The sequence below is a fragment of the Bos grunniens genome, chromosome 15 (genome assembly GCF_055505025.1).
Source record: "Bos grunniens cultivar Pamir isolate PY7600 chromosome 15, Bosgru_T2T1.0, whole genome shotgun sequence".
NCBI classification, from domain to species: domain Eukaryota; kingdom Metazoa; phylum Chordata; class Mammalia; order Artiodactyla; family Bovidae; genus Bos; species Bos grunniens.
In genome coordinates this window covers 22,068,580-22,086,932 of record NC_141179.1, presented here as the reverse complement: position 1 = coordinate 22,086,932, position 18,353 = coordinate 22,068,580, and the positions used below count along the sequence as shown (strand labels likewise).

Genomic DNA, 18,353 nt, shown 5'->3' with positions numbered 1-18,353 from the left:
CAAAGTTAAATCTCTCACAGGGAGTCCACTTGAGGATTTGCCCCTGTTCTAATGCTAAATCCCCTGTCCTCTGATGAACAGTCTTTTCAGAGAACACACATTTTTTGCACAACCACAGTGAAATTGTTACCCTGTCCACCTTTAGGGAAGGTGTCATCCACGTACAAATTTATCTCTTTCAGTTATAGGGCAATCCTAGTAATTGAGTAACGCCCAGAAGAGCTCTTCTCAAAATCTGGCTTATTCAACCTCGAGTTACACAGCATGGGAGAGATGTGGGCTTCGCTAGGACAGATCTCTGTGGGCTTTGACAGGTCTAGTCCTGACAGGCTAAAGGCGAATGTTTTCTCTTTGCTCCTGATCACCCAGGTGTAAATAAACAGATGTCTCTCTCTCTCTCTCACATACACATATTTTCCAGGGACCAAGTGCACGATCTCTATCCATACTAAGCAAGAGAAACTGTTTTCTGAATGGACACAGATTCCTGCCCTCAATGAGTTTAGAACTTTATTACTGTGCGAACCTATCTCCTCTCAGATTTGTTCATCTTCCAGCTCCTACATCTTGCCCAGAGGCCTACCGGGAGTAAGAAATGGGTTACGTTCCCTGCCTTTTAAAGCACAGAGCCGCCTAGCCCTGAATACCCTGCACCCCTGTCTTGCTGCACTAAACTCTAGTCTTTAGGGCTTTGTGATACCACCCCCCTGACCAACTCTTGTTTCTCCAGCAGGGCATCTGTATTCTTCATCCATATGAAGAAGCGAGGAAGTGTGAAGGTTAATTTTCTTGAGCAGCCATGCCAACGTTGTGCAGGCATCACAGAGGGTTTGAGGATTTAGAAATCGTTGTAAGTCCATGTTTATTTTAATCTATAATAGTCAGAGTTTTCATTGGCTTTGATTCTAATTTATTTAACCTTCATCTTTCTAGAATGAATAATCACTTTAAAAACCATTTTCTACTGAAAAGAGGCACTGCATGGCCCCTCTCCTCAGCTCTGCCTGGCTCCATCATTCCAGTTATCTTTAATTGTACCTTGCTCTCTGATGTCTACTTGCAGTCTTAGGCCAGCTAACAAATGTCACTGCTCTGGGCCATTGATCGAGGTAATGGTTTCCAAATGTTTACTCCTTTAAACTTTATCTCATCTCTCTCAGGCTTTAAGGTTTGACCCTAATATAAATTTCCTAAGAATTTGAAAATCAGTTCATGCCCATCCTCCCAGTTTTAAATTTTAAAAATCACATCCTTATTTCTTGTGTGTTTTTAAATTTAATTAAAAATTTTTATTAGAGGATAATTGCTTTACAATGTTGTGGAGGTCTCTGATGTACATCAGTGCAAATCAATTATCATCATATTTATATGCCCTTCCCTCTTAAGCCTTCACCACGATTCCGCACCTCTAGATCATTACAGAGTGCCAAACTGGGCTCCCTGTGTTACATAGCGGTTTCCAACTAGCTATCTATTTTACACATCAGAGTGTATACATGTCAATGCTTCTGCCTCTCTGTGCCCACTAGTCCATTCTCTACGTCTCTCTTTTAAATTTTTGACTGAATTTTGAAGGCATGTAATCAGTCTTGCACATGATAAGCACTTAATCAATATTTTGCTTTATTAATGTTCCTAATGGTTCTGAATGGACTTTCCTGGTGGCTCAGACGGTAAAGCATCTGCCTACAATATGGGAGACTCGGGTTCAACCCCTGGGTTGGGAAGATCTCCTGCAGTAGGAAATGGCAACCCACTCCAGTATTCTTGCCTGGAAAATCTCATGGACGGAGGAACCTGGTAGGCTATAGTCCATGGGGTCGCAAAGGGTCGGACACAGCTGAGTGACTTCATTTTCACTTTCAAGGGTTCTGAATAACAAAATTATTCATTCATTTGAACTTATATTTGTAACCTTATTAAATGTCTCTGTGGTATGAGGAACTGGCTACAAATATTCGTGTCCAGATACACATGCAACTTTTAGGGCAAAGATCAAATTCCAAATAGATTATTCCTCCACGTCTAATGCATGGAATGCATGCTGAGACTATTAGAAGGTCTGACTGTGGCATCAGATAAACAGAATTTGAGGACTCTGTCTTGATTTATAGGTTGTGTGACCATGGGCAAGTTATTTCATCTCTCAAAACAGCAATTTTATCATTGAGAAAAATGAGACCATTATAGTGTCTATCTTGTGTGGTTGTTTGAAGATTAATCGAGATAGGGCCCACTGCATTGGCCCACAGAAAGAACTCAGTCCATATAAGCTATTATTAAAGCTTCTGAATTCTTCCAAGTTACAAGGGAACAATCCAGACACGGAACATCAGTGTTATTTCGTTTTATTTTTAATTGGAGGATAATTACTTTACAACATTGGTTTCTGCCATACATCTATATCAGTGTTTTAAGTGTAGACAGAGGACCACCTAAATCAGAATCAACCAACGACTTACTGAATGAAAAAAAAAGAATCAACTTAGATACATTTAAACAGGCAGATGCCTGGGCCCTACCACTGACTTACTGATCATGCTTTCTCACACCGAGGTGCTATTGTTCAGTCACTCAGTCCTGCCCAAACCTTTTCGACACCATGGACTGTAGCACGCCAAACTTCCCTGTCCTTCATTATCTCCTTGAGCTTGCTCAAATTTATTTCCATTGAGTCAGTGATGCCATCCAACCATCTCATTCTCTGTTGCCCTCTTCTCCTCTTGTCCTCAATCTTTCTCAGTATCAGGGCCTCTTCCAAAGAGTCTTCACATCAGGTGACCAAAGTATTGGAGCTTTAGCTTCAACATCAGTCTTTCCATTGAATATTCAGAGTTGATTTCCTTTAGGACTGACTGGTTTAATCTTGCTGTCTCAAGGGGCTTGCAACAGTTTTCTCTAGCACCACATTTTGAAAGCATCAATTCTTCGGTGCTCAGCCTTCTTTATTGTCCAACTCTCACAACTGTATGTGAGTGACTATTGGAAAAACCATAGCTTTGACCACGTGGACCTTTGTTGGCAAGATGATGTCTCTGTTTTTTAATACCCCGTCTAGGTGTGTCATAGCAAGGAGCAGGCGTCCTTTAATTTCGTGGCTGCAATCACATCCATAGTGATTTTGGAGCCCCCCAAAATAGAGTCTGTCACTGTTTCCACTTTTTCCCCATCAATTTGCCATGAAGTGATGGGGGTGGATGCCAGATCTTCGTTTTTTGAATGTTGAGTTTCAAGCCAGCTTTTTCACTCTCCTCTTTCACCTTCATCAAGAGGCTCTTTAGTTCCTCTTTGTTTTCTGCCATAAGGGTGGTGTCATCTGCATATCTGAGGTTATTGATATTTCTCCTGGCAATCTTGATTCCAGTTTGTGCTTCATCCAGCCTGAACTCTGCACAGAAGTTAAACAAGCAGGGTGACAGGTTAAACAAGCCTTGACGTACTCCTTTCCCAATTTTGAACCAATCTGTTGTTCCATGTCCGGTTCTAACTGTTGCTTCTTAACCTGCATACAGACTTTTCAGGAGACAGGTAATATGGTCTGGTACTTCCATTTCTGTAAGAATTTTCCACAGTTTGTTGTGATCCACACAGTCAAAAGCTTTAGCATAATCAATGAAGCAGAAGTAGATGTTTTTCTGGAATTCTCTTGATTTTTTTTTATGATCCAACAGATGTGGGCAATTTGATCTCTGGTTCTCTGCCTTTTCTAAATCCTGCTTGAACATCTAGAATTTCTCAGTTCAAATACTGCTGAAGCCTAGCTTTAAGGGTTTTGAACATAATTTTGATAACAATTGTGAAATGAGTGCAATTGTACAGTAATTTGAGCATTCATTGGTATTGTCTTTGGGATTGGAATGAAAACTGACCTTTTCCTGGGCACCTGTATTTTATCCAGCTTCTTAGGCATCTATTGATGAGAAGCGTTCTGGGCTGTCTCAGAGCTGCTGTGCAGCTCCCATGTCACTGTGTGAGCTGCAGTGGGTAAGAGGCTAGGTGGACTGTGTCCATTGACTTTGTAGCGTGTCAGGTGTTCTGTGGCCCCAAATTTTTGCAAAGATCTTAAGGACCATTTTATATGCTTTGTGCTCAGTCATGTCTGACTCTTTGCAAACCCATGGACTGTATATAGTCTGCCAGGCTCCTCTGCCCGTGGGATTTTCCAGGTAAGAATACTGGAGTGGGGTGCCATTTTCTATTCCAGGGGATCTTCCCAACCCAGGGGATTGAACCTGCATCTCTTGCATCTCCTGCATTGGCAGGCGGATATTTATCCACTAGCACCACCTGTGAAGTCCATTTTAAAGTTGGAGTTATTCATCATAATACACAGTAGAGATTTTAGCTCTTGTCTCACATTTTTAAAAAATGAATCTTTTTCCATGTCAGATTTAGGGGAAAAATTAAAGGACATGTGAAGAAAGAACCAGATACAAGGAAGCAGGAAGTGCTCTCAACGCTGCAAGGTCACCGATTCAGAAAGCAGAGGATAGAAGTGGGGAATGAAAAAAAGAATGGCATCCAGGAAAGAGATTTTGGTGCCAACCACTGGACATCTGTGTGTTCTTTGCTCTTTGTCTCTTTGGGGCAGCTGCTGGGGGTGGGTACAAGGTGTGCAGGGGCTTTGGGCTGTGTACACAGACATTTGTTGACAATAGACCAGTTTCAGTTTGGTTTGAAACTATTAAAATTTTATTTTTATTGGTGTCTCAGAAAGGCAGTGATTGTTCTGTTCCCCTGGCACATCTATCCCAGAGGCAGGTTGTAACTCGTCCTGTTTGCCCAAGCCTTAGTAGAGTCCCCAGGGAAGGGACAGTCAGATGGTGTCAATTTGAAAGCAAATGTGTCTCCTGATCAAAAGAAACCCACTGAGGTGGAGGCTTGTCACCTTCTTCCCCTCCATCTTCCAGCTCTTGTGCTTGGCACCTTTTTTCCTGTGGACAGTCCGACCCAGCTGGAAAGCTCTGACTATTTGTAGGCAGCTGGGAACACAGTTTTGTGTCAACAGGGAGGTTGGGGTTTAATGGAGAATGATTCCTCAGGCTCCTGAGCAGTCTTTCACAAATGGCAGCTCAAACGTTTCACCAGTGGAGAGTAGGGAGCACTTCTTGGTATTTTTCAGACCCAAGCGCAGCCACTTATTGGCTGCGTGACAGTGGGCAGGTGGCTTAACTTCTCTGAACCTCAGACTTCTCATTTTGCTATCAATGTTATTGTGAAGATTGAGATGATGTGTGAGAAGATCAATAGACAATTCTGGCACATAGGAAGGGCTCGGAAAATGGTAGCTGTGGCCAGTACCAGTGGTACCAGTATTGCTTCCATTGTGCTGAACCTCAGGACATGGAAAATGCCCCCAGACCTCACTGTGAAGATGAAGTCCTGTGCCTTCATGCCCTCAACAAACAGGATTCAACAGTATAGTTTAGGACAGATAGCTTTAGTAGCTCCTCTTCACCTTGAAAGGCAGTTGGCCTTGTTCAAACAGATTAATCAGAGGAAGTTCAATTGTAAATAACATGGTCAATCCTATAAATCAATCTGTAAATAAGTGATGCATATTTAAAGACCTAAAGCAGAAATTCAGAAATAGAAAGTAACAAAGAATTCTAACCTTTGTGGTACATCAACTGCATGGCAGCTCTCAAGAGAAAGATTAAGTATTTGCCCTGGAAGTTTACAAAACAGGATTTGGGGTATGAAAAGAATTATCTACAGTTTAACCCTGCTGTAGGTATGATGTGCTTTTGAGGCATCTTAACCTTCCATTGACCACTGATACACGTGAGGAACTAATGATTCATACACGTCTTTCTCTGATGTTACCCCAAGATGTATACACTCGTCTAGCAGTGGAGGCTGAATGTCCCGCTTCAGCCATCACAGCTGTGTCTACCCTCCATGCCCACGGGAGCCAAGGCACCTCACCACATTAAAATAATTTTCAATCTGTGAACAAGTGGGATTAAATACTAAAGAGTAATTCTTGATTTCCAGAATAACTTGATATTATTCATATCAGTTGGGGAATGACTAGTGGAAAATTTAAAAAACAAGCCAACTTTTAGTAATACAAAATTATTTATTAGTTAAAAAATTATCATTTGTTCGTTACACACAAAAAAGTAAAACAACCGAATGTTCCCTACAAAAATTTTAACCGTTAAGCATACAAAGTAGGAGTGGCAGTATGACTGAGCCTAAGGACTCTGTCTTGATGCCTCAATTAGTGTCAGAAAACCAAAAACGGTGACGTGTAAACTGCACCTGTGATATTTTGTTAGCAGGTTGTATATTTTGAGTTGTCATCTAGAGGTGGTCAAAAAAGAAAAAAAAAAAGATGTACACGTCATGTTCCAAATAGGCGTCATTTCTATTAACTGTAGCAAATGTCCCAATTTGTTTCCCTCTTATAGAAATCACTGCTTGCTGCTGCGGAGGGAGCGAAATTCACATAGTCTGTGCTGGGGTAGGAAAAGCAGTCTGAGGCTCTGAAGGCGTCCAAGCGTTCGGCCTCACAGGAGGCACAGCAGCAGATGGAGGCGGGGGAGAAGCTGTCATACTGGGCGTGCGCGGGCGGGTGAGAGTAGGTGTAATCTTCCGACGGGTGGCCGCAGTTCCTGGTGTCCAGCTGCGGGAGAGCGGTGTGGCTCTCCGCGGTGTATGAAGGCAGCTGAGCAGGACAGTAATTGTAGTCTAAGGAGCCAGAGAGAGTGGAGGAATCCGAAGGCGATTCTGGCGTCTAAAGAGATGAAAACCAAGGACCAAAAAGCGTGATAAATTAGACAGGATTAAAAGAACTGAATAGAGCGGATTTATTAACTCAGAGTAAAAGAACATTAGGGGTGAAAAAAAAAAAGCATAACAAAACCATCCGACCCAACCCAAATCTGCAGAAGTAATTTTATTTGCTGGCTGTGTGATTTCATGACACCACATTCTCTATTTACCTATTTCTTTCCCAACAATAAACTGCCCTGCTTCACTGGCTTTCTTTGTTATAAGCATACTTTACAGGATGCTTTGTTCTTGAAACCACAAAATCCCATTGTGCGTGGTCACCTGCACATCAAATATTGCTTGTGCCTTGATGTAAGGGGCAGGTGGCACCCTGGATGTTTCTCCACACCCTTGACTGTGGAGAAGAAGGTGAATACACAGGGAGAGCTGGGATCCTCACAGAGCCATTGTCTGGGAGGCTCCAAGACTCCAAACTCCTGTTATAGGCACTAAAGTCTTGTCCTCTGTGGAAAAAGGTACTTTCTGCTCCCTCTTAAGCAGGTCCACGATTGTTACTGAGAAAGCCTAACTTGGGAGCTGGAAGAGAAGTGGATATTTGGGGGGCCCTGTGTGTATATCCTGTAGAGTTAATTTCTTATCCCCTTAAAATTCACTTATTTACATGGACTTTTGACAAACCAAAAGCAAGAAAGAATTTACATTAAAAAAAACCTGTTTTTAAGGTTTTTAACAGTATCTAAAAGACATCTTCAACAACTGGTAACTACCAATGGAAGCCTCACTCCGTTTAAACTGATAACACATTTTCAATAATTTAAGGTCTGATATGAACAGACAATGTAAATGTTTTCAACTATTAGGGCTTCATTTTTTACCAACCATCTCAGACTAAAATGGGCTCTTATGCCTGTACCAGACCAATATGACCAGTTAGGAGAGCCAATTAAGTGTCAAAATAAAACAGAAATAGCTCCTTATCAGATGACAGTTTGCCTTGTTGACACAGCCTTAATTCCATTTTCTAGAACTCAAAAATCCAAGGGCCATTGTTTAAATCAGTAATTTCCAACAGAGAGAAGTCTGAATTTTACAGTTTAAAAACATTAAATGAATATTGCCAGGAAACCTTTTTATGGCCACACACCAATGTACTCTGGGCATAGCTGACTCAGGAAATCATGATTACACGTGTTTCCAGAGGTTTTTGCCCTTCAATATGTGGCTATTTCTACCTCTGTTGGGTTTTACATTAGTCTTTGCTGGCTTCCTGGATGATTTCCTTGTTGATAGCGTTTGTATGATTTCTCACGAGATGATACAAACTCTCTGCCCCATAGTAGGCAATAACAGGTTTTGTAAAGAACAGAGATAAATTACCAGGCTCTGGTTAAAGCAGAAAGGGGCAGCTTGGAAGCTGTCTGGGAAATAGTGTGGAGTACTTTGCATGGAACTGAGCGAAGGATCCGGGTGTGTCTCTGGCTGAAGGTAGGAATCAAATATCTGGTCCAGAAAGCCTGGGTTTTCTTCACAAGAAACACAACTGGAAAATTCTCGGGGTTGGAAATAATTGGGTGTGGAAGGAATTGGTTCAGGCTCAAAATACAGTCCTAGAAGAAAAAGGAACAGGAGAGGTTTTGGTTTAAAAACCGCACTTACATATTTGAATGGAGTTCTAGTCTATATTCTGAATATTTCCTACATCTAGAGGGAAAAGGGGAAAGTTTGAGAAAAGTAAATAGGCAGGCAATTTGGATTTTTAAAGTTGCCTTAGTTAATTCAAGCCCAGTGGAATGAATCTGATTAATAACTTGGAGATTTATTCAGAAGGTGAAAAGAAAAGAACGGTGATCCAATTTTTGTCCAACTGTCACAGCCAAGCTCAAACTTTCACTGTCCACTTTCTTGGACTATAAGCACCAACATCCAGCCCCTATCTGCAGTCCACATGAACCTCATCTCTCAAAAGTAAACTGTAGAGTTGCTTCAGGCTTTAAGAAAACTGATGCCATGGCAAATAATCCTCTTGATCTAGGGTTAATTGTTTTCTAAAAGTTTTCACACTGAGTGACGAACTGAACTGAACTTATATTTTGAGGAGTATTATAAATGGCAACACAAATCATAAAAGGGAGAAACCAGGAATACAGAATACAAACTAGTATTGTTTTATATTACAAAAGGCAAAAATGTTTCCTTAGTGAACACATTACGTTACACGTGATCAAGGAATTAATCTAAGTGCTTAAATACAAAACAAGAATAGCTCCAAAAACATGACTCCTTTTCCATTTTAGTATTAATAGGCCCCAATTCTGATTATTATCCTGAAATGCTCAAAGAAGATAGGCTTAGAGGAATGACGGAACACTGGAGGTTTTGAAGTCTCAAGGCTCCTTTAAGGTTAAGTTAAAGTGGCACATTCAGTGGGGAGTTCCCATAGCGCAGGTTTCCTTATAGATGACCTCCCTCAACTCTGAGCTGCGAGTGGCATGGGTAAGAGTGTTTATGCAATAGCGTTATTCGTAATGGGCTGAGAAAACACACTTGTTTGAACTGCTTTCTGGGAAGAGAGTAAAGGAGGGGAGGGAAGCCCCTGTCGGCTAGAAACTAAGTGAAACAAGAGCAAAGGCATTATTCTAGGACCTCGGGATGTCCGGTTTTCCACCTAATAGTACACTTAAAAGATAACAGGTTTCAGAAAGCAATTCTGATCTTTTAATCAAGATTAGTTACTTGGAAATGAGGACCTGGAACTAATGTGAGGAACAAGCTCTTGGGACAGAGTAGATAGCAGAGAATACAGTTCAGAAATGAGGACAAAATGTTGCACCTGTTTCCTTGCTGGGCTTATATTTGGAGTCACCATGCCTTTTTTTTCACCTTCTGATTGGTTGGATTCCAATTAAATGGTGGTGCCTATCTTAACCCCTGAATCAAGTACTAAAAGCCTTTCGAGATGGACTTTTGCAAGTGTTTTTGAGGGAATTGTAAGGCTGGCTGTACTGACCTGCAGAAGATGGTGGGACTGGGTCTGAAAGGTGGACACTGTTGCCTCCGGACTGCTGCCAAAGCAAGATGACCACAAAGCAAAGTGAAATAAGAGTTCTTTAAAGGGAAAGCTAAAACATTTTGACATGAACTATGTTGCCTTCTACTTTAAGGTAAGCCAGATCCTTTCTTCTAAAAAAACTTGCCGTTGTGAAATACAACCGATGTTATATCGTATTCATATTCAACTTTTATTTTTGCTTGGGGATTTTTTCCTAATGTCTCCCACTTAAATTTTTATTAATTTTGATAAAAATTAATTTAAATTATTTTTATATTACATAAATGAACAATTCAAGAAAACTCAGTAGAGAGTCTATTAAACTATTTAATTTAAAATTAATAAGGACTAACATTTATTTAATCCCAACTAGCTATAACTCAGTCAATCATTTTCCTCAAAATTTTCTTACACTATCTGTTGGCTTAATCTTGGATAGCTTAAAGTAGTCACATATTCTTCCTAGCTATGATATAACAGAAAATATTTTCTTAAAGTTGTAGTCAGTAACCTGTAGCTTATCTACATTGTAGTTAATGGTTGGGAAATATTTTACTTCTCTGGACTTTTTATGCTATCTTCTATAAAATTTGCTTTTTTTCACTACAATAGATACCTGAAGTTTACGGGTCTGTTCCTTTTAACTATTCAAAGTAAAGCAGCCTGTGTCTTCTGGTTAAATTAATAACTGTACTAATCGAGTAATTTAGGACTTTTTTATTTTAGGTTTCAGGTGGTGGCTTTAAAGTTTAAAGGGACCAGCCAGCCTTGCTCCGAGAGTCTGTGCCAGGAAGCAGAGCTCCGCATGCCTGTCTCCTGTCTCGCGGGGTACACTCACAGCTGTACACTGAGCCCCTGGGAGCCTGCACACTCAGTCGCTGCTGAAATAGGAGGTGGTGTTAATTTTGAAAACGATCCATGCTGTAATGTCATGAACCAGGAAGCTGGAATCCTTCACCAGCTCTTTATGCAAATATTTGGCTGGAGCTTGAGCTCAAGCACTTGGAAGGAGTGGGTTTTAAAAACTCGGCTTCATTGTAGAGCTCTCGTTAACCCCATTCCTCCCCCGGAATGGTCCCTTTGTAGACCTCCCCAGGTTATCTCCCTCAGGTATGTTTACAATATCCTACGTGATATTATCTCGCTAGTCATGGGTTCACTTTCTACTCTGCTCCAAGAAAACAAAGACAGTCTCCTTTCCCTAGATTTCAAACAGCGCAAAAATCCACAATCTATGATTTATAAAAACACATCATCTGTTTAAAAAAATTAATAGTAGAAAAGGGTAAATTATGTTTTTTGGTAAGTACTAATTCAAGTTTCTCTTTATCCTGTAGGTGAGAGAGTTATGTGTGTGTGTGTGTGTATGTGTGTGTGTGTATATGTGTGTAGGGCTGTTTGTAAACGGATTCTGCTGAAGTAAGTTTTTGAAATTGACAAATCTGACATGCATGTGTGTCTCCTGGCACTACTGGATACCTTAACATTTGTCTCAATCTATAACTTCCATCCAGGATTGCCTTCTTAAAATTTCAAATTGTGGATACTACTCTGTTTTTACAACAAATTATGATAAATTTCTTCCTGCTTTACATATTTGATAAAAAAATCAATTCTTTCCTTGGCTTTATGCTTCCCAAAGGTCTCCTTCAACCACTGAACAAATTGGAGATGATCTCTGTTAAACCAGAAGCAGGCATATATACACTATCCCCTTCTATGTGCCATCCATGTCTACTGACTATACCTCCTAGGCTTCCTAGAATCCCAGATCCTTCTGCTGGTTCCCAGTGAGGAATTTTACATCTGACTCTCATAGTTAAATCATCTCTGTGTTACTCCTCCATGCCTGTGAGGACCTGGGTGGATATCATCTTCCAGAAAGCAAAGTTGGGGCCAGCTTTGCCCTGCATGTTCCTGCAAGGCACTGGTTTAGAAGTACTGCTTGATTATTTTTCAGAGAGGAATTCAGAAAAATTTAGATAAGTCAAACTGCTCTAGGGAATAGATACTGGTCAGATACACAAATGAAATGTTTCAGCCTTGCTTTCATTCCAGCAGCTAGCTAACAGGGAAACAGTGGCCAAACCAACCCCGAAGTGGCCAAGAATAATACAGTAGCCATGTGCAAGTGGTGCTTCTCCAGGTTGCAGCTGGAGCAGAACTGTACAAGGTCCCAAAGCCCCCTAATGAAAGATTACATTTTGTTAGGAACATCCTGATGATTTTTTTTTTCTTTTTTGGCATCACTAGTATATCCTAGTTCCTTTGTTCCTGGTTTTATTAATTTTAAAATAATCTCTGAAATAAAGGAGTTGGTAGTTAAGGCTACAAGACTCCTGCTCAGTACAGCTGGATCTGCAGGAAGATGAATTTAGGGAGCCAACAGGTGGGAAAGTTTTTTTTTTTTTTCCAAAGAATAAGCAGGTCTTGGTCCCACTTTTTGCTCTACCATTAGCAACTGTAAGGCTTTGAACTTTAGCTGTAATAGAGGCATACAGATCCCTGATCCACTCACCTCTCCTGGTTATTATAAGAACTAAAAGAAATAGTGAGCGTGCAAAAGTGCTTTAAAAGAACCACTGGAAAGCCCTCTACAAATGGAAGAAAGTTTAAAACTTTAGCATGAGCTGAAGTTCTACATATGGAGGTACTGACTTCGCATGCATGCTCACTGGCTCAGAAGTGTCCGACTCTTTGCAACCCCACGGACTTCGCAACCCGCAGGCTCCTCTGTCCATGGGATTATCCAGGCAAGAATACTGGAGTGGGTTGCTATTTCCTCCTCCAGGGGATCTTCTTGATCCAGGGATTGAACCTACATCTCCCGTGTCTCTTACATTGGCAGGTGGATTTTTTTTTTTTTTTTACCACTGAGCTACCTGGGAAGCCCACTGACTTGACATCCAGCAAATATAAAATTTGTGCTGCCCATGCCATATCACAGCAACCTCTAAACTCTGAGCAAAGGGTGTGAGTGAACACTAGTGAATATCTGGCTTTTAACTTCTGATTCTAATTTTATTTTTGCTACTTTTCACAAATAATAATAATGACAGCTAACATGTATTGAGCACTTTCTAAGTGGAAAGTGTTCTTCTAAGTGTTTATGTGTAATAACCCATTTACTCCTCACAAAATCCCATTATCTCCAGCTTAAAGATGAGGAAACCGAGACATGAGAGACTGAGTAACTTGCTCAAGCCTTCACACAATGGAGGAACTGAGGTCTGAACCCAGTTCACTGGTTTCAGAACCTGTGTTCACCACCGCTACAGCATCTGCATCTTCCCTAAAAGGCCCATTTTATGAACTCAGGCATTGCACACAAACAGCACTGGACACAAACACTGTTGTGGGACAGATGCCAATAAGCTGAAGACAGGACCAGTCTTAACACTGGCAATATGGGCCTATCCTTCGTATCTGAATCTACACCCAAACCAACCCAAAGGCAACTGTGTGATCAAGGGCTCTAATTGCCCTCTCTTGGGGGAACCACCCTATTTATTTGGTTCTGCTGCTGAACATTCTTGCTAGTATCTTCTGCTTTAGGATGCACATAAAGTGGTAGGTACCCTTATGACTGCCCAGGTCTATCTCATAACCCGGAACTGCTTAAGGCTTCATCACATATAAGGAGGTGGTTCTATATCCCAAGCTGTCTCCTCTGAGGCTACACAGCCCCTTTCAGCTAGGTAATTTCAGTGCTTGGGATCAGAAAAATGAGGACAGAGAGTGTGGTGGCGGGGGGGTGGGGGGTGGGTAGGTTCCATGGAGAATCGCCGCATGAAGGGCTTCCTAAAAGGACATTTCTGGGAGAGATTTCCTTTGCCTATGTGAGGGCACATACACTATCTTCCTACAGAATAAGAACCTACTTACCTACTGGCTGCTTCTCTCCCTGCATTGGACCAACACGATTGACTATGATCAGTGAGGGCTGGACTCCCCCAGGTCCTGAGCCCTACAACATGTCTGTTCTCTGTGGTGAAGTGGGATGAAGGTGGGCACAGATGTTGTAAGATCAGCTAAAGAAGGCCAGGTCTGGGGATGGTGATGGGCCCAGGGAGGCCTCCTACACTTTCCCAGACACAGGGCAGAATGAAGCAGAACACCATTTGGGAACAAGTGAAGGGTTTATGCTTACGGTTCCCCCTGAGGCTGCCTGGTGTGCCCTTCTCTGCTGCAGCAGCTCCTTCACTGTGATCTTCACCCGGACACCTTGATACACCTTAGGTTTTTCTGGGGAAAGGCAACTGAGTCAGTGGTCAAGGGTAAGGTCTGCAGTGTCAGGCAAGGGTGTAGGGGTCTTTATAAACTATGGCATCTAACGCCAGATCTCTAGGACTGGGTAACACAAAGAGAATGCTAAAAGGCAGATGGGAAAGAAACTCAAATTCCTCAAACTTGAAAGGATGAAGAGATTACCATGGGCAGGTTTCAGGGCCCCAGTGGAAACAGAACCTATGGAAATCTGTGGGCCCACCCGCCCCAGGCTGGGCACAGGTTTTTCTGCTCAGGAACGTGGAGACCAGTCTAGGGAAGCTCTCCTCCTTGGCTCAGTTAGGGAAACCCAGGGTTCTGGTCTGAAAGAGAGACCGGGGGAGGGGCTGGATGCATCAGCACTGACCTAGCCCACCCGACTCCCACTCCAGTGGAAGTTCCGAGTCCCTTCCTTTCCCACGGGACCAGTCGTGGCTTCTGGGGAGCCTCTGACTTCAGTGTGCCCCTGGTCTGGAAGCCAGCCCTGGGGCAAGCAGCGAGCGGGTGGGGTTTGGCCGACCCTGGGCCCTTGGATCGGCGAGGAGCTCATTAGGCTGAGCCCAGTAAAGGCACCAGGCTTGAGAACTGCCCCCCTCCCTCCCGTCTTTTTCTCCTGCCTCCTCTCTCCTTGCCCCCTTTCTGCGCCTTCGCCTCTTTCCCGCCTCCCTCCTTAGGCCCCGCTCCTGCTCGCCCCTTTTCCCGTCTCTCCCCACCCCCTCCCTTTCTGAGGCTGGCATTTCCCTGCGGCGCCCAGACTCCAAGTCGAGTCCGCGCAGCGCGAGCCCTGGGGAAGCGTGCGGGGCGGCCCAGGACCGCGCGCTCTCGGCAGGGAAGCCGCCCTCTAGAAGGGGCCGCCCGGGGCTGCCCGGCTGCCGGGAGAGGCCGAGCGCCCGAGGGGTCGGCGGGGAGGGCGTCCTGCGCGCCGGGAGCTCGGGGCAGCCGCGGCCCCGAGTGGCGGGTGGGGGGACTCGGAGCCGCGGTGAGTTGGTCGGGCCGGGCGAGCGTTCGCGGGGAGGTGGGCGAGGGAGTCCGGGCGCGACCCCGGCCCTGACCTCGACCCCGGAGTGCGCGAGCGCGGGACAGGCGCGCGGGGAGGGGGCGGGCCGCGCAATCGGCGGGAGCGCCCGCGACCGTGTCGGGCCGCCAGCGCCTCGCCTGGTCACTGCTGAGACCGCCGCAGGACTGGTGGGAGCCCCCGGGACCCGGCCCCGGGGGCTAGACGTCTCCCCCCGGAAAAGGAGGTCCTGAGTTCGTCGCCCAGACCCAGGGGATCCGCATCTGGCCCGCGGGGCTGGGTGCCGCACCCTTGCCGCCATCCACCGTCTCCCGGAGACTTCCTCCCCGGGTCCGCGGCCCCAGGAGCAGCGAGTGCGGCCCGGGGTCCGCGCAGGAACCGCCACGGCCCGGCTCTGGGCGGCCGGCGCGCGTCCCGGGCTCATCGCGAGCCTCTAGCTCCCCCCGCCGCCGCTGCTGCGCGCGCAGAGTTCGCTCAGCCGACAAGTCCCAGGGTCACATCTGTGGCCAAGTGAGAGGGCCGGTGGTGGACCGCGGGACGCGGACCGCCACGGCGGCCAACTCGGTCTCTGGGCCTCTGCCCTGGGGACCAGGCGCCGAGTGGGAGCGGCCACAGCGTGGCCCGTGCCCTCTCCAGATCCCGGGCTCCTACTTGCATGCCCTGACTTTGTGCCTCTCTGTTCCATGCAGGAAAAGTCGTGGAAATACACCCGTATCAAAACGCCCCTCGCCCTCGTGACCCTACCCCAGAAGAAGCAGTCGAGTTACCCGACATCGTGGTCAGCAGAAGCTGAGGCGGTGGCTGGATGCTGCAGCTGCAGGGACTCAGCGTGGAGGAGGGCTCCTGTGCAGGGGGAGAAGCAGAGATGCAACATTTTTAAAGTTTCACAAAGCATCCAGCTGCACCCAGGTTCCTGGAGCAGGAGACAAACAGAATTAATGTTTTATACCTTCGGGTATAGGTTTGAGTTTTTTCCCCCTCATGCCAAGTATTTAAAACCTCTAGAAACCCATGATTTGACAATCAATGATTGCGCGATACTTTCAATTTGAATATTCAAAGGCTTAACAAAATGGACTATCTTCTGCAGAAATCCTGCACACAGGCACCCCAGGGAGAGTCCAGAGAAACAGGGAGTGAGACCCCTTTGGGTCCTGACCCTTGCTTTTACTGTATTTTGAGCATTTTGCCCACCTCCCCACAGAGAGAGCAGGAATCCTCAAAGATGCTCTGTGTTTCTGCCTCAAAGGGAGCTCTGGGATCCATGAGTGACCTAGGCTGCCCTTCATGTCCACCTGAGCCAGACTGACTGGGCTGACTGGTTTCCATCTCCTCAGTCTCTGTTTTAAGGGAAAATCTCAGGTTTTGGGGAGTGAACATGGCAGCCAGTAGGTATGGCCTGGCAAGGAGTCACTCTGTGCCCAGGTTGCAGGCTGGAGGCCTGCAGAGGCCTTCGCTCTGTGCCTCATCTCCTTCTGGCCCCGCCTGGCCACATGCCGGCTTCCCTCCCCTTTTCCCCCGCTCTCTGTCTGTGCCCCAGACACTGGGGTTTCAGTTCAGAATACCTGCACATTAAGACCCTTTGCTCCTCCCCACAGAGCTGGGGATGCCTCTGGGGCCTCACCCTCTGGAGAGTGTCTGAGTCTGGTGGTTTTTCACTATGAAGTTCCCTTTTTGTTTTTTTTCCTCTCCTTTTTCCCCTCTGGAACCACCCCTGCCTTTTGGCCACAGGAGCGTGTGTTGAGAAAGGATGATAAGCTTGGCTTCTGCTCACTTTAGCTGAAAGGATATGGATTTGGGTTCAGGCCTTCACACTTTGGGTGAGAGGTGGGAGGGCTTTGAGGTCAGCTGCCCCTTCGGTCCCAGCCTAATCCCCTTACAAATGACCTGAGATTGCGCTGGGTTATGTTCTCCAACCACCTGCTGTACCTTTTCTCTGTGATTTGGAAGCTTGAGAAGATATGAGTGGCCCAGAGAGCGAGTGGGTGCCAGGCCAGATCCTCTCCTAGCCCCCAAGGGGAGGCAGAGTGGAATTCACTTTCCGGGTAAGCCAAGACATTTCCATGTTGCCAGGACAGGCAACACTTATAGGCTCCTGTTCTTTATTCTCTGAAATGCATAAAGTGGATTTGAGCATAAAAATACCCAGATGCTCTGGGATGTGTTGGTTGCAGGGTGGAGCACACAGAGTGGAGAAAGGAGTTCTCTAAGAGTGACAAGACACCAAGAGTGTGATGGGTAAGTTGCCTGACAAGTGGAGCCATGTCTCCGGGAGGAGATCAGGGCTGGGGACCCTTGAGGTGGCCCCTGGCAGTACATTTGTCACGAGTCCACCCGGAATCTGTCAGCTCTGGAGCTTCTTTCTCCAAAGGCACTGAGCCTGTGTTTTCCTGATGGACCTCAGGACCAGCCTGGTGAGGAGGGGAAAGCCACCGGGAGTTTAGAGAGGAGAGCCCCTGTTTCCTTTCTCCATGCCCTGTTGTGCATGGGCATAGCCCTTCTCAGGAAACAGTGAGTCAAGCAGCGTAGAATTAGGGACAGTCTCTTGTCCATCTAGCTTCTTCCATGACTTCTTTTTTGCCCTCCTTTTTATTTTATACTTATTTTCTTTTGGCTTGCTTTAAATAAAATCTTCTCTTGCACCTTTGTGTTATTATTTTTTTTCTGGGTTTCTTTTTTTTCCATCTCTCTTTTTGTCATCACTTTCCTCCATTCCTTATCTGCACTGCTGTTTTTCTCCTGGGCTTTGTGTGTGTGTCTGTTTTCCCGTGTTCTGGGGCACTGTCTCAGTTTTTCAGGCTTAGTCGCCTTCCTAATTTCTCCTTTTATGTGGAGATGGGCGGGGATGGCAGGAGCCATAGAGTGCCCTTAGCGACATCATGGAAACTGATGGTGGTGACTGGTTGCCCTTTGGAGAAGGCAGGCAGGGCTGGGTGAGAGGTGAGTGGTGTGGAGGCCACAGGCTCTGTAGGGACAGCAGAGACTTCTCTGTCCCTTCCTCCAGAAGCCTCTGCGCAAACCAGAGCAGCAATTCTGGGGGCTTCTGCGTTGGCCCCTAGCTGAAGTGATGGATGTTCCAGTGCTGTGGCTGGCTAGCAGCTTTGGAAAACTGATTTCCTTAGGCTGGAGCCTTGATTTGAGAAACAAGGCCCCCCTCCCGCCTCAGTTTGTAGCCTAACATTAAGGAGTTTGGTTTCCACTGTTTCTATAATTGCAAAACCCTAGCACAGATACTTAAGAGCCAGATACCACGCCTGTAGAGGTGAGGGAGCGTTCTTTCTA

General features: G+C 45.3%; 1 protein-coding gene and 1 long non-coding RNA gene across 3 annotated transcripts; one reads left to right on the top strand and one right to left on the bottom strand.

Moving 5' to 3' along the window:
- The first annotated feature begins 730 nt into the window (after positions 1-730).
- LOC147357413 (uncharacterized) lies at positions 731-4,714 on the top strand. Its single transcript, XR_015142475.1, has 3 exons — positions 731-850; positions 934-1,109; positions 4,390-4,714. It is a non-coding gene; the product is annotated as an uncharacterized LOC147357413 (long non-coding RNA).
- A 1,348-nt stretch (positions 4,715-6,062) lies between these two features.
- POU2AF3 (POU class 2 homeobox associating factor 3) lies at positions 6,063-16,008 on the bottom strand. Of its 2 annotated transcripts, none has more exons than XM_086338287.1 (5): positions 15,839-16,008; positions 13,941-14,035; positions 9,749-9,803; positions 8,119-8,348; positions 6,063-6,742 (listed from the first exon to the last, which is right to left on the bottom strand). In XM_086338287.1, the coding sequence occupies exons 1-5, from the start codon at positions 15,843-15,845 to the stop codon at positions 6,377-6,379; spliced, it is 753 nt and encodes a 250-aa protein (XP_086194413.1). In that variant the 5' UTR covers positions 15,846-16,008; the 3' UTR covers positions 6,063-6,376. The 2 variants fall into 2 exon arrangements, with proteins under 2 accessions (XP_086194413.1, XP_086194414.1); XM_086338288.1 differs by having other exon boundaries at positions 9,749-9,800; positions 15,839-15,912.
- Positions 16,009-18,353: the final 2,345 nt, after the last annotated feature.